General features: G+C 35.5%; 1 protein-coding gene across 1 annotated transcript; it reads right to left on the bottom strand.

Moving 5' to 3' along the window:
- Positions 1-179: 179 nt before the first annotated feature.
- LOC134755019 (probable endochitinase) lies at positions 180-7526 on the bottom strand. Its single transcript, XM_063691497.1, has 4 exons — positions 7250-7526; positions 2910-3049; positions 2295-2448; positions 180-271 (listed from the first exon to the last, which is right to left on the bottom strand). The coding sequence occupies exons 1-4, from the start codon at positions 7524-7526 to the stop codon at positions 180-182; spliced, it is 663 nt and encodes a 220-aa protein (XP_063547567.1).
- Positions 7527-13488: the final 5962 nt, after the last annotated feature.

A 13488-nucleotide genomic window follows, 5' to 3' on the forward strand; every position in this document is an offset into this window, starting at 1 on the left:
GAGACGCAGGTGACGCAGTTCCACGCAGTGCAGGACAGTTTTTGTAAAGTATGGAACCTCCTTTAGCTACGCACGCTGCGGCACAAGGCGGGCAAACAAAGTTAAAGTGCATTAAAAATTATCTTTTTTGTCAGAGTCGCTAAGGGTGTTTTGTAAGGGTAAGTATGTAGATAGCCTAATTAAGCTGTGTTGACGTTTGCGATGCGACCGAGCTGCAGCTGGCGGACGGCGTCTTGGCGCGACAACGCAACGTGCGAGTGAGACGACCAGCCTGGAACAGTTATAATACAATAAAAAAACCGGACAAGTGCGAGTCGGACTCGTTTACCAAGGGTTTCGTACTTTTTAGTATTTGTTGTTATAGCGGCAACAAAAATACATTATCTGTGAAAATTTTAACTGTCTAGCTATCACGGGTCATGAGATAAAGCCTGATGGTGACAGACAGACAGACGGAGAGTGGAGTATTAGTCAGTAATAGGGTCCCGTTTTTACCCTTTGGGTACCCACGGAATAATAAAAACTTTAAAAAATCTGCCTATATCGTCACCTGTGACTATGACTGTCACTTTCGCACTTACATACATGGAGACTGTATAAAGGAGACAAATCTCTATGTATGAAAAGTGTCCATCAAAAAACAGTAATTAGGCGGCGCCACCATACACCGAAATACTACCAAAAACAACCTACGTAATTTGGTCGGGTTATTTGTTGCCTTATATGGTTCATGTTATACTCATGTCCCAGAGCCTAACTAGCGCCGCCGGAGAGATTAGGAACTATTATTTAAAGCTTAACGCGGTCACTTTTACAACAATTCTGCCATAAGAGATTGCGATCCTTTCTATACCATCCATACTTACATACTTGTAAGAACGTGACAGGCTTGGTGACAGGCGATAAAAATGCTACCGTGCTAAGCCCCTGGCCTCCTTTCGTATTAAACGCCACACGTATTAAACAAGAAGCATATGGATGGAACTAATCACGAAGGATACTAAGAAAACATACAGTATAATAATTATATTAATAATACATTTACAGATACAAATGAAAAAGTACGGAATTAAGAACTAAATAGCGCAGCTACGGAATTCCATGGAGAAATTATGAATGCATTCAAATTCATAAAGACGAATTAACTAAGTCCCACAGTAAGTTCAATTAGGCTTGTGTAACTTGTGTTGTGGGTACTTAGACAACGATATATATAATATACAAATATTTATAAATACTCAAATACATAGAAAACACCCATGACTCAGGAGCAAATATCTGTGCTCATCACCATCACACAAATAAATGCCCTTACCAGGGTTTGAACCCGGGACCATTGGCTTCATAGGCAGGGTCAGTCACTACACTACCCACAGTACCCACTAGGCCAGACAGGTCGTCAATATAAAATAAATCATAATCATAATCGTTATTATCATTGTGATTGACGTTGCCTGTCACACCTTCTTGGAAAACGTCTTGGAAAAAACTTTAAACTGTATTAAAAATCAAAACACAAGTTATTTTTAAAAGTCGCTGAACAAATGTTGGTCGGTATGAGGAGTACAGCCTACTGTTCAATTTTTTGCTCCTATTACAGGCCACACATTTTATAGTAGTAGTGTATTGACTGTATAGCCAGCATCAATAGGAGCGGACTATACGTACGACTCGCAGTTATTTCTAAGCACCGTTCATTCCTTTAATATCCATAGTAATCATAATAATATAAATCAGCTCAACGTTCTCAAACATAATATATCTGCCAAATGAAAAACGATAAGTAACTTTAGATCTGTCTCTTTTTCAATATTGACCATAATTCACCGAAGCGTAAACACCTAGTCTACGCTTTCTCGATGGGTTCAAAAACTGCATTGCCATATAATCTAGAACTTTCTAAACAACTCCTAGCACTACGCTATTGCAAAAGTCAAGTCATAGATCATTGCTACTCTTATTCCTTAAGCACCGGGTAGGCAATGGAGTAAAAACAAAATGGTACGTTCTAGGTATATGAGTTGTAGACGTTATTGACAATCCTGACTGAAGTACAAATGTAATGCTTTTTCAAAATTTAATCGATCCGTCCATGTTTGACGGTCTTCAATCTATAATCTTGAGGCTGCATTGCGATTATATCAAGGTTCGTTACCTTGATATAATCGTAAGATATAACATATAAGACCTATTTTTATAAGCCAACGCTAGCATTTGATATTACTTGTATTTATATGGTTTCTTTTCTAGGTTTTAAAGCTTGGAGTTAGCGTCATAACTCATTAGATGCTCACTCTGAGTGTTGTAGATGGAACTCTTCATGAGTACAGTCTTGCCGTCCGTGGAAGCGGTACCTCCTGCAACAGGAGCTTGGATCTCAGCGGCTCCGGACAAGTTCACTGATGCAGAGCAGTTCACGCGCGCCGGGTAGTCGCAGATACCCAGCTCCTAGAAATATGAGATGGACATTTACAAAAGGAACGTGAAATAAGGGCAACGTTTTTTTCGTTTGGTTTTTGCCACTGTGTTATGATAATATCTAATTAATGTTTAAAATGAGAAGATTAAAAACACGGCTTTTCCTCATACATTCAAAATTGATAAAAGTTTTTTGGAGACAGACAACAACGGAAAGAAGTTTGACCCATATACCAGATATAAACTGTATGAATTTTGGAAATACCAAGCAGCTGAGTTTTGGTTAGAGGGGCCATACCTAACAGGGATATTTTTGTATTGGAGGGTTTCAGACGACTTTAGATTACTAAAATTATTGAGATATCAGTACGTATGGCTTGACCTGTGTGTTGAAGGCTCGGTCCTTGGGTCAGCTAATGTGATGATATTGAAGACATGCTCCTCGCAGTCTCCTTGTCGTTAGTAATCGTTACGTCATAATGATAGCTTACCATATTAAATACTAGGTCGTTCGGGCACTGGAAGCGCACGGGCAAACGGTTGACGCAGACGAAGAATTCACCGCAGCTCCACTCGCTGCGGAACGCTTTGAAGTCGCCCGCGCATCGGATCGGCGCCGGCACAGGGCGCTCTATAACAAACCAGAACAATGTTATTAATAATATGTAATGAAGACTATTTTATTTAACCTCTAGCCGTCCAGAGGAGGAATTTAAAAAGTGATATTTTTTACGCTAGATGTCACTACACTACATGTAAATAAAGAAGAAAGTCATGGAGAGATTCGTTTAATCTAAAGTAGGACAAAAGTAGGGTAAACTAAAGTAACACAAGGAGGATTATTCTGTTTGTAATAACAGGTTGTGAATTTAAATAATCTGTATTTGCTATGGATATTACCTGTTATTTAGTGTCCAAAGTCGTTTCTTCGACCAGCGGGGCTAAGATGGACGGCTGCCTATCATTTGTCACCAAACCTGTCACGCTCTAACAAGTACGTAAGTGCGAAAGTGACGCATGATATGACAAGTGACAAAAGGGTGACCATGATACCGCTGCAGGAACATCTTTTTTGACATTGACAGATCATCCAGATCAAATTCATAACCTGTTATTGCATTTATTAAAATGGTTTAACGATTTAGTGTCATATAAGATCGAGAGTTCGGATCTCGCAAAAGACGGTAAATGTTGACTTTAATCTAAAGTTATGTTATTAGCGGACGCTTCTGCTTATCAATTTCAAAGGTAAATTCCACATTATTCTTATAAATAGCCATGATTAGCAAAGCCTCATTTAGGTCTATTTCGTACTTCGGTTGTTTAAAACCCCTTTACATCATAATGCCATTTCCATTTGTAATATGATCGCTGGTCTAAATTCTAAATTACCTTTCAAGGTAGACAATTAATTGAGCGGTTTTGGTATAATACAGCGTTATTCGTAGCGAAGAAAATATTTTTAAGTTTTGGAAACAGAATATTTTAGTACAGTCAAAGAGGATATAATAAGATAGCGGTACTGTCATAGTAAATTTTGTAACCACTGTAAATTCACTGCCATCTATCGACATACTTTAAAACTAAAAATGAAGATTTATAAAAATACGTTAAAATGTATTTAAATATGTATAAATGTTTTTTTATTTGCATTTTTTATTTATAAAAAATTTTGACCCATGCTCTTTCACTAATATGCGATAAAATTATAAATAACAAACGAAACCGTCAACGCCCTCTATACGAGAGTAGGCCAAACCTAGTGGCGCCATCTTTCGTGATTTTCGAGGCACGTTTTTTCCTTAGACTGTATCCATCTATTACGGAGTTATATCTATCTATGGTACAGTCGAATGACTTTATAAACGAAGTCGTAATGTAAAATCAATTACTCTTTGAATTTATAAGAAAATGTGCCATCTTTTATAGCAGATAATAAAAGATAAAGATTAGTTAATGTAGATGTTATTGACACGCGTTCTGTTGCGCAATCAACCTGTTCATTACTTAACGTGGTTTCCACAGTTGACGACACCTGCTAAGCTTAGTTCACAATTTCATTTCCTTACACAATACACAATTACGTGTGTACCAGGTGTCGCTAACCTTTGACAAGAAATTATATTACTAGGTAAACTATGAACCAATATTCTAAGAGCTATGAAAACAGATCACATTGTATTAAATTTCAAAGAATAGACCCGGGGTTAACCGGTTAAACCTGGGGTTACCATAGTTACCAGTACACTTTGACACTGGGTTAACGGTTTAACCGGTTAACCCCGGGTTATATATTGTTGATAATTGACATAAGTACGTATTCTGTAGAAATATGTGATAAAACACCCTATTAAGGTGGTTCGACTAGGTTACCCAAAGCTTAAACCCCGCTAGATGGCGTCACTTTCGCAAATTTTCAGGTTTTATTTTTTTGTGGAATAGTGTTGGTATCTGTATACTTAAAAGTATGTTTAGCGCACTCTTTACATAAATATTGAACTATTATAATAAACATTGAATACTTCATTAGTGCAAAAAACACTTTTAAAGTCGACAGAGTGTTTCTGTCATGCTATTTCCTACTATTACTCACACATGCAAAAAGTGTTTCCGTGATGCTTGTAGTAGACAATTTCATGCAGTGTAACTATGCTGCAATGGCGTTGCGGTATGTTCGTGGAAATACGTGCAAGAGGATTTGGGTTCGAGACTGGTACGTCAGGGGTACTTTTTTTTGTCCTTTTTGTATTATCTTATACCTTTTATTCTTCGAATTCTTGTCCGATTCCGATATAACCGAAATATATTTCAGTGATATCGGAAACGGCTCTAACGATTTCGATGAAATTTGCTGTAAGGGGTTCGATCTAGCTAGGTCTTATCTCTGGGAAAACGAGCATTTTTGAGTTTTTACTTATGTTTTCTTATTCTCCCAGATATTCAGTATTATTAATAAATTAGTTTATAACGTTTTATAAAAATATGTGACGTTTTGAACTAAAAGGTACCACATTGTCGGTTGTCGATTAGGTTGATTTCATTTTGAAGCTTTATGGAAATATGACAACAATAAGTAGGTACCCGTTTGGTTGAAAACGCCACATATATTGAAAACCTGACTTTCACAAATCTCACCTTTTTGGGTTCTTCCAACTCAGAAAGGATGGAGAATACTGACGATTCTTAGTAGCACTAGCCCAAGGAAGTCCAGGTTTGTAAGTGTTAGGTATCAGTTTTTTTTAAAGGGCTAAATATAGTTCTACAAGTAAAGCAATCCCTTACTGCCCAGCCTCTATAGTATTTTTCAAACTGGAAGGGTACGATGATAGATTTCATCTCCATACAATTTTTAACCTAATAATGCCAAATGTTGCAAAATTATATTGAATTGAGATCTATCATCGTACCCTTGCAGTTTGAAATAGTTATTTACGATACAAGTGCGGAAAAGAGAAAATTCGCAACTCGTGTCGATTAAATCACTTCCTTCGGTCGTGTTTCAATTTATCGCCACTCGTTGCCAATTTCCTACTTTTCGCACTTGTATCGTAATGTACTAATAATAAAGTAGTAATTGTAAAATAAAATTAAAACTTTTTTTATATATTTTTTTTGGATTTAAGTAGGTACAGTGAGTAACAACATTGCATGGCCTTCTAATTATAACTATTATAGAAAACGGGATATTTATCATGTTTATTTATATTATTTATTTCTCGATATTTTGGCCGGTCTTGCAAGACCAGTCGTTGTGGAGATCCCTGGGGAGGTCTATGTCCAGCAGTGGATGTCTTGTTGGTGTAGATGGATTCACACAACAAATGAAATAACATTTTTTCATATTTGTTATCCGTAGTTGTCCCTGTACCTGAAAGAAAAATAATATCATGATAGCACAAAATCTCTAATGTTATAGGAAGAAAGATGATGCAACAATATGGATTCTAATAAAGTTATCATTTACTTACCTAGTAATAATTGTGTTTTTCATTCATAGACAAAATTCCATAATTTTCATCCCCAGGAAATGTTTTATTTTACTTTATTGCAGTGAGGATGTCCTGATTTTTTCTGGCTAATGAAGGAAAACATTTTATTTCCAAGAATGCCTCTTCATTTTGCACAATACCTAAAAAAAACCTAGAGTTAGTGACACATTGACTATTCGGCAACCAAAACAGTAATAATTACATTATATAGGTATTGTTCACTGATTATATCTACCATTACGGAAGAAGTGAGAATTATTTTCTAAAAAGATCGGCACGAGAAAATTACAATGTACAATGAAGGAATGAAACTGTACCTACCTTACGAAACTTCACCATCATGAATTCCGCTTCAATTGAGTCTGAATTTTTCTGGATTTTCGCGGACCAGAACACCGATGATTTTTGTAACTTGATTTAGACGTTGCTATCATTTTCAATTTATACCAACAAATTGACACAATATACATGACCCTATGTGTCAGTGTCAACACTGTCAAATAAAAATGCACTAAACATGACGGCACTGCAAATCCTGCCAGGTCGGCCAGGCAACGTCGCCAACGTCATAGAGTGGCAACGCCGCACGCAACGTATTTGTACACGACATTTGTGACACACACATACGTAAAATTGATGAAAAAATTACGTTGATTTATGTATGATTTCTGTATGAAACAAAGTTTTTCTATTAATTTAGCGCAAACGAATATTCAAAAGTAGATAAATGAGCAAATATTTGTGTAGTAATAGTGTGTAGTGCCTTAATTAAAGCAGATTGAATTTTGTATGAAAATCGAACCACCTTAACATTATGAATTAGTCCGAGTAGGTATATTTACCAATTATTCTCCTATTATTACAATCCACCCTCCGCGGGTAGTCGCAGTACCCTTCACTAGAGAACAGCAAGCCGCTCGGGCACTCCTGCTCAAAAGCGAAACCGTCCCAGCAGTTCAAAAATGCGCTGCATAGCTTCGGCGAAGGAATCTGAGCTCTCTTCCCAAGGCATAGATCATTCTGTTCAACGACTGGGTCTCTCGGCAGGAGCAACAGCTTGTTTTGCATGATCGGGTCTTGGGCAATCTGGTGTATTACTTCATCTGATACTGGGATCATGTAGGTCATCGGACGACCGCCGTACTGTATTGGCTATAAAGTAAAGAGCACGTGTGAGTGTTTTAAAAAGGGATTCTAACGCCATTTTCGCACTTGTATTTAACTAGCGACCCGCCCCGGCTTCGCACGGGTGCAAAGCTGATGTATTATACATATAAACCTTCCTCTTGAATCACTCTATTTAAAAAAAACGCATCAAAATCTGTTGCGTAGTTTTAAAGATCTAAGCATAATAGGGGACATCCACCAAGACAGCGGAAGCGACTTTGTTTTATACTATGTAGTGATGATTTAAAATATTTTGTAAGTTTTAGGTAAAATAAAGATTGAACAGCTTCTAATTCTAGCACAGCATAAATGCATAGCTTTTTGGATTCGAAAATTTAGGCAGGTACTAAGTAATTTATTTTATATGGCATATTAATACTTACACGAATAAAGTTATGAAATGGTTGGAAAAACGATCCAAAAAAGGGGAACTTGTCCATTTGTTCCGGAAAGTCACGAAGAGGATTGTTGTAAGTTTGGATCAAGTTGCCCTGTTCGTCGTAAACTGAAACAAAATTAATGGTAAGTGCCTAGGTTTGGCTGATCTAATGCTCTACTTAAAGGTCCTGGTGCTCGGCATGTTAAGGATGACTCACGTTAGACCGGGCCGCGTCCGGGCCGGAGCTTCCGGCGCTTCGTTTTCTATGGAAAGCACCACGTGATCACCTGTCATGTCATAGAAAAGTAATCGCCGGAAGCTCCGGCCCGGACACGGCCCGGTCTAACGTGAGTCATCCTTTAGGGTCAACAGCGCCATACAAATGGCTGTATAGTGGCAAATGTCGATATTTATTTAAGCGTCCATAAATATAACTACACTATAAAAAGCAGTGATACTTTGTACACTATATTTTTAGGGTTCCGTACCAAAAAGGTACAAAAGGAACCCTTATGGTGCGACTCTGTCCGTCCGTCTGTCTGTCACACACATAGCTAAATATCTCGAGAACTACTTAGCTTATTTTATTTGATTTGAAATTTGGAATAGTAATGAAGAATACTAACCCAAACATATTGAAAGTGTAATTTTTAAATATTTTTTTTAATAATTATGGAAAATGCCCTATTTAAAGAGGGGGCAAAATTTCAAAGTCTAGTTGCTAGGTCGAGTGGGATATCATTTGAAAGAGCTCAAACTGAATATTACAAAACAAACTGAATATAAAAAGTCTATCGTGATTATAATTACATGAGAAAATTTAAAGTTTTTACGGAACCCTCGGTGCGCGAGTTAAACGAACGGTATTTTTATTGTTAAAATTCCTTCTTACACAATCATTACGAATCCAATTTTACAAAAAATACAAAAAGCCATACAAATGTGGAATAAAACACTCTTCATAAATTGACCCGTAAATGCTTGCGTACACGTGCAAGTTGCGGAAATATTCCAACATGTTGGAAAACTTCTTGGAAATATTCGCAGGAAATAAATGACACTTTATTGTGAAAATGGAAAATTTCGATTCGCATACAAAAATATGCGAAGTCCGAAAATCTTCCATGTGGAAATTTAGCAATTATGAAAACTTTCCGACATAGCATCGTCAGTAATGCTCAATAGAAGACACCTTGGGTTTTGAACTTGAACATCCAAAACAGGCCTTAAAAAGTTGAAACATTCCATAAAGTTCATTGAATTACGTCCTCGAACCTATAGACCTATCCAATTCATCAAACACAAAGTCATCCTCGCAGCATGTTCGTACCACCAACAATATAAATCAAGCATAAAGCTGCAAATCATCCTTTATACACCGCACCACACCGCACCGCACCGCACCGCGTCCTGTCGTGTTCTGGCAGTGCGATAAAATGTGTAATTACACAGGGCGAAACTAAATTCTGCTCTAAAATTATCAAAATCAAAATTTTATACTTAACCTCTGCCAATAGGGTATTTGACTACTAGTCAAATCAGTTTCTTTTTCGAACTGTCAAAACGATTTTGCTACTATGGAATTTATTTGAAACACCGCATGTGACGTCATAATCCAATTACCTACTCGTATTCTTTGTAGTTTTATGCGGGTTTTAAAATATAAATTGTGTCTAAAAATAACTCCTGTCTACGTTTCTCTCTTTATTTCATGCATGGTGTTAAGTAAATAATTTATTTTAAATATAACACTTCGTTGCAGACTTTTCTTAGTCTAACTTTACACACGTTTTATTGCTTGTAGTCAAAAGGAAAGAACGTGAAGTACATTAACGTACACTAGTTTATTTATATAATATACCTATCCTTTACTGAATTATACTTAAAAGCTACAACATGAACTGAAAACAATATAAAGAACTGTCTGCCTTTTAATAATCTTACTAAACTGTCGAGTATCATCTCAACGATTATGTTCTTCTCAGATGTTGATGCTCACACCCTGTATACTCTCGACTACAACCTGAACACCCCGTTCAAATGGACAGCGGATAATGAATAGTGAATTTTTAATCCTACACCATTACTCATAAAGGACATAATGTAAACGTCCGAGTGCTCGACGCGGTACTAGTATATGTCATGGGCACTCCATGTCAAAGTGACATGGCTTAAATTCTAACTAAGAGGATTTTTCTTTATTCGTTTAAGCCATGTCACTTTGACATAGTGCCCATGCCATATACTAGTACCGCGTCGAGCACTCGGACGTTTACCTTAATATGTGCCATTTTCAACCAAAAGGTACCAAATTGTCGCTGGTTAATAAGGTTGATTTCTAATTGAAGCTAAATGGAAATAGCGCCTTACTGACAAGCGATAATAAGTACCCTTTTGGTTGAAAATGGCACATATTTACATAATTAATTTACCATAGGACTGCCTCCGGTTGACTTTTTTTTAGATTCTTTGATTTTTATAAGAATTAATAGCTAAAAACTACCTATTCCATACAATTTTTTAAATGCTCCTCTTACAATAATTATAAATTCGAAAAAAAAACAAACGAAGGGGTATAGCTATGGTTGATAGATATAAAATTGTGTCAAAATATTTTATATAATATTAATATCCAGAGTGGCAACTAATGACTACGTTTGTATCATAGAGTAACTTATACTAGAGCGGTACTGTCATAGTAAATTTTGTAACCCCAGTAAATTCACTGCCATCTGTCGACACACTTTAAAACTAAAAATTAAGATTTATAAAATACGATAAAATGTATTTAAATATAGATAAATGATTTTGTTTTATTTGCATTAATTATTTTTATGATTTTGACCCATGTTCTTTCACTGATATGCGTTAAAATTGGTAAATAACAAACGAAACCGTCAACGCCATCTATACGACAGTAGGCCAAAGCTAGTAGCGCCCTCTGAACGAGAATCAAATTTTCTTGATTTTCGAGGCACGTTTTTTCCTTAGACTGTATCCATCTATTACGGAGTTATATCTATCTTTGGTTTGTATGAAAGGGCGATATCGGCTAGTGGCCTGGCCCCCTTTTGTCTTAACGTAAATAAATACGTGGCAGTTCAAATGCAGCAAAACATTGTTATTTTATTTAAGAGGTATTCTATACTTTAATTGTCTTTACTGGTCCAGTAATTCAATTCAATTTCTATTTTTTTAATTAATATAATTACATATACAAGTAGGCACTTTTATTAAATATTTATCATTCAACGCCGTTGTTTAAAAGTTGATGCATTCATGAAATGCCAACTTATTAGTGATTTTTTATGCCAGTCTTCAAATACCCATGCACCTTTACCTTGTTGAACAAAGTATTGTTTTTAGAAAAAAAGAGATATACAACATAATTTCGGCCTCGTATCCAATTCGTAATTAGACATAAATCGATATAACATTTTTGAATTTCCCAAAATTTTGAGATTTCCCGGGAATTTGTTCACCAGTTCCGGTACTGGATGAAAGTGCCCGGTCCCGGGAATTCTCGGGAAAAATCAGTCTCGGGAATTCCTTTTATTTCCGAGCTGCATACGTATACATGTATATCCTCGGAAAGGTCAGAAATGTTCAATAAATAAATTACATAAGCGGGCGATCAAAGCGACTAATTACTCATTTAAAATAAATATTTAAAAAATAAAAGGATACTCACAAAGCAACCTCTTATGACGATTCCCATTCGATGTTTTTTCCAGCAAGGGATTCGCACAGACCAAATGGACCAACGCAACTAGCACAACTATTTTCATCATGATGACAATGTACAATCAGGGCCTAAGGGTCCAAACGCAGCCTGGACAATGTCAGGGACAACTCGAGATCCTAGCTTTTATAGCATCGCCAGTACAAACATGTACCAGTATATGAACATACGTGGGCTCTAGTTTAAGCCAGGATGAAAGTTTATAAGGATACGACGTTTACGATATTTTTATAGTTCTCATACTTTTATAGGCAGAAGATAACTTTAGGCATATTATTGTTACGATTACTGTCAATTGGTGTAAAAATGTTTATTTACATAAAATCTTCTAAGCATTCAATTTCTTGTGTATCCTTTTTACGTACCTATATAAGCGTACAGTCATAACCATAATAACTGTAGGTAGATATTGTACTTTTCCTTTCTGAATTAAAACTCTGCTCATATTTTCATTTCTGTATTTATTTTGAAAAAAGGCAAAAATAATGAGTTCTTTTACGGTGCTTCTTTACTAATCACAAAATAATTATTTATTCATAATACTATATTTTTTTTCATAGAATATACTAGGGAAGCAAACGTTATTGTATTTATTATGTATGAAAATTAAAAAATAAATAAAAAAGCATAATTCGACCTTGGTCCATATAACATTTATTACTCCTTATGACCCCAGGAATGCGTGGTTCAATTTTTTCCCTTTCCTCATGGGCACCGTGTATACAATTTTGGTGTAGTTGTTTTTTGGTATAGAACAGCATATTCTGCCAACCGCCAGTTATATATTAACAAATATATCAATATGGAATACATTAACTACAAGTATTTTGTATAACTTAACATAAACAAACAATAGTAAAATATTGTGTATTATTGTTATCGACATGTTTTAATTCTTTTATCAACACATCAATATACTCGTACTTCAAAAACAGTAAATTTCTATCAACATAATGACGAACTGTTTTGTTAGAGGAAAACTCTTACCTACCCTTGAAAATGTTATTATTGCATAACAGCTTGTTAAGATTTATTCATAATAAAACGTAGGTACACTATTATAAAGATAACTATATTTTTCAGACTTATTTAGGGTGTTTTATTTCTATAAATGTACAATTTATTAGAGAAAACAAAAATAAATAAATAAAATTATAAAGATTATTATTGCATAGTTATAATATCAATATCGATTTTATGATTACTTTCATTCAAATTTCAAACAACTCTGATAAATAAAGCAATTTGATTTTCTATTCTAATATCAGTCAAGAGGACGTTTTTATCAATTATAACTAAAATCTGGGACACCGAGCTTCGCTCGGCGAACATATAAAAGCACAAAAGTGCGCATTTTACCAGAGATAAGACCTAGCTGTAGATTTTTCGCCCCCGAAAATCCCCATATAGCAAATTTCATCGAAATCATTAGTCGTTTCCGAGATCCCCGAAATATATATATATAAGAATTAATTGTTCGTTTAAAGGTAAGTATACATATAGGTATGATTCCACACAGACGAAGTCGCGAGCAGAAGTTGTTTATATTTCCAATTCAATGAAATTGTTATTTGAAGTTAGTACCTACAATCACACACATTGTATGCACCACAAATACACATTTATAGGTTTTTATGGAGTTTACTTATCAGTTACTACAGTACAAATATGTTCAATATAATTTAACCCCGTTTTTCTTATCTTTAGCAAGTCAAGTTACTCCTAAAAACTACTTTTACGAATGCCTTATTCTGAACCCCTAGTGTAAATTTCATTAGGAAGCATGACGTCAG

The sequence above is a fragment of the Cydia strobilella genome, chromosome Z, assembly GCF_947568885.1.
Source record: "Cydia strobilella chromosome Z, ilCydStro3.1, whole genome shotgun sequence".
NCBI lineage: Eukaryota > Metazoa > Arthropoda > Insecta > Lepidoptera > Tortricidae > Cydia > Cydia strobilella.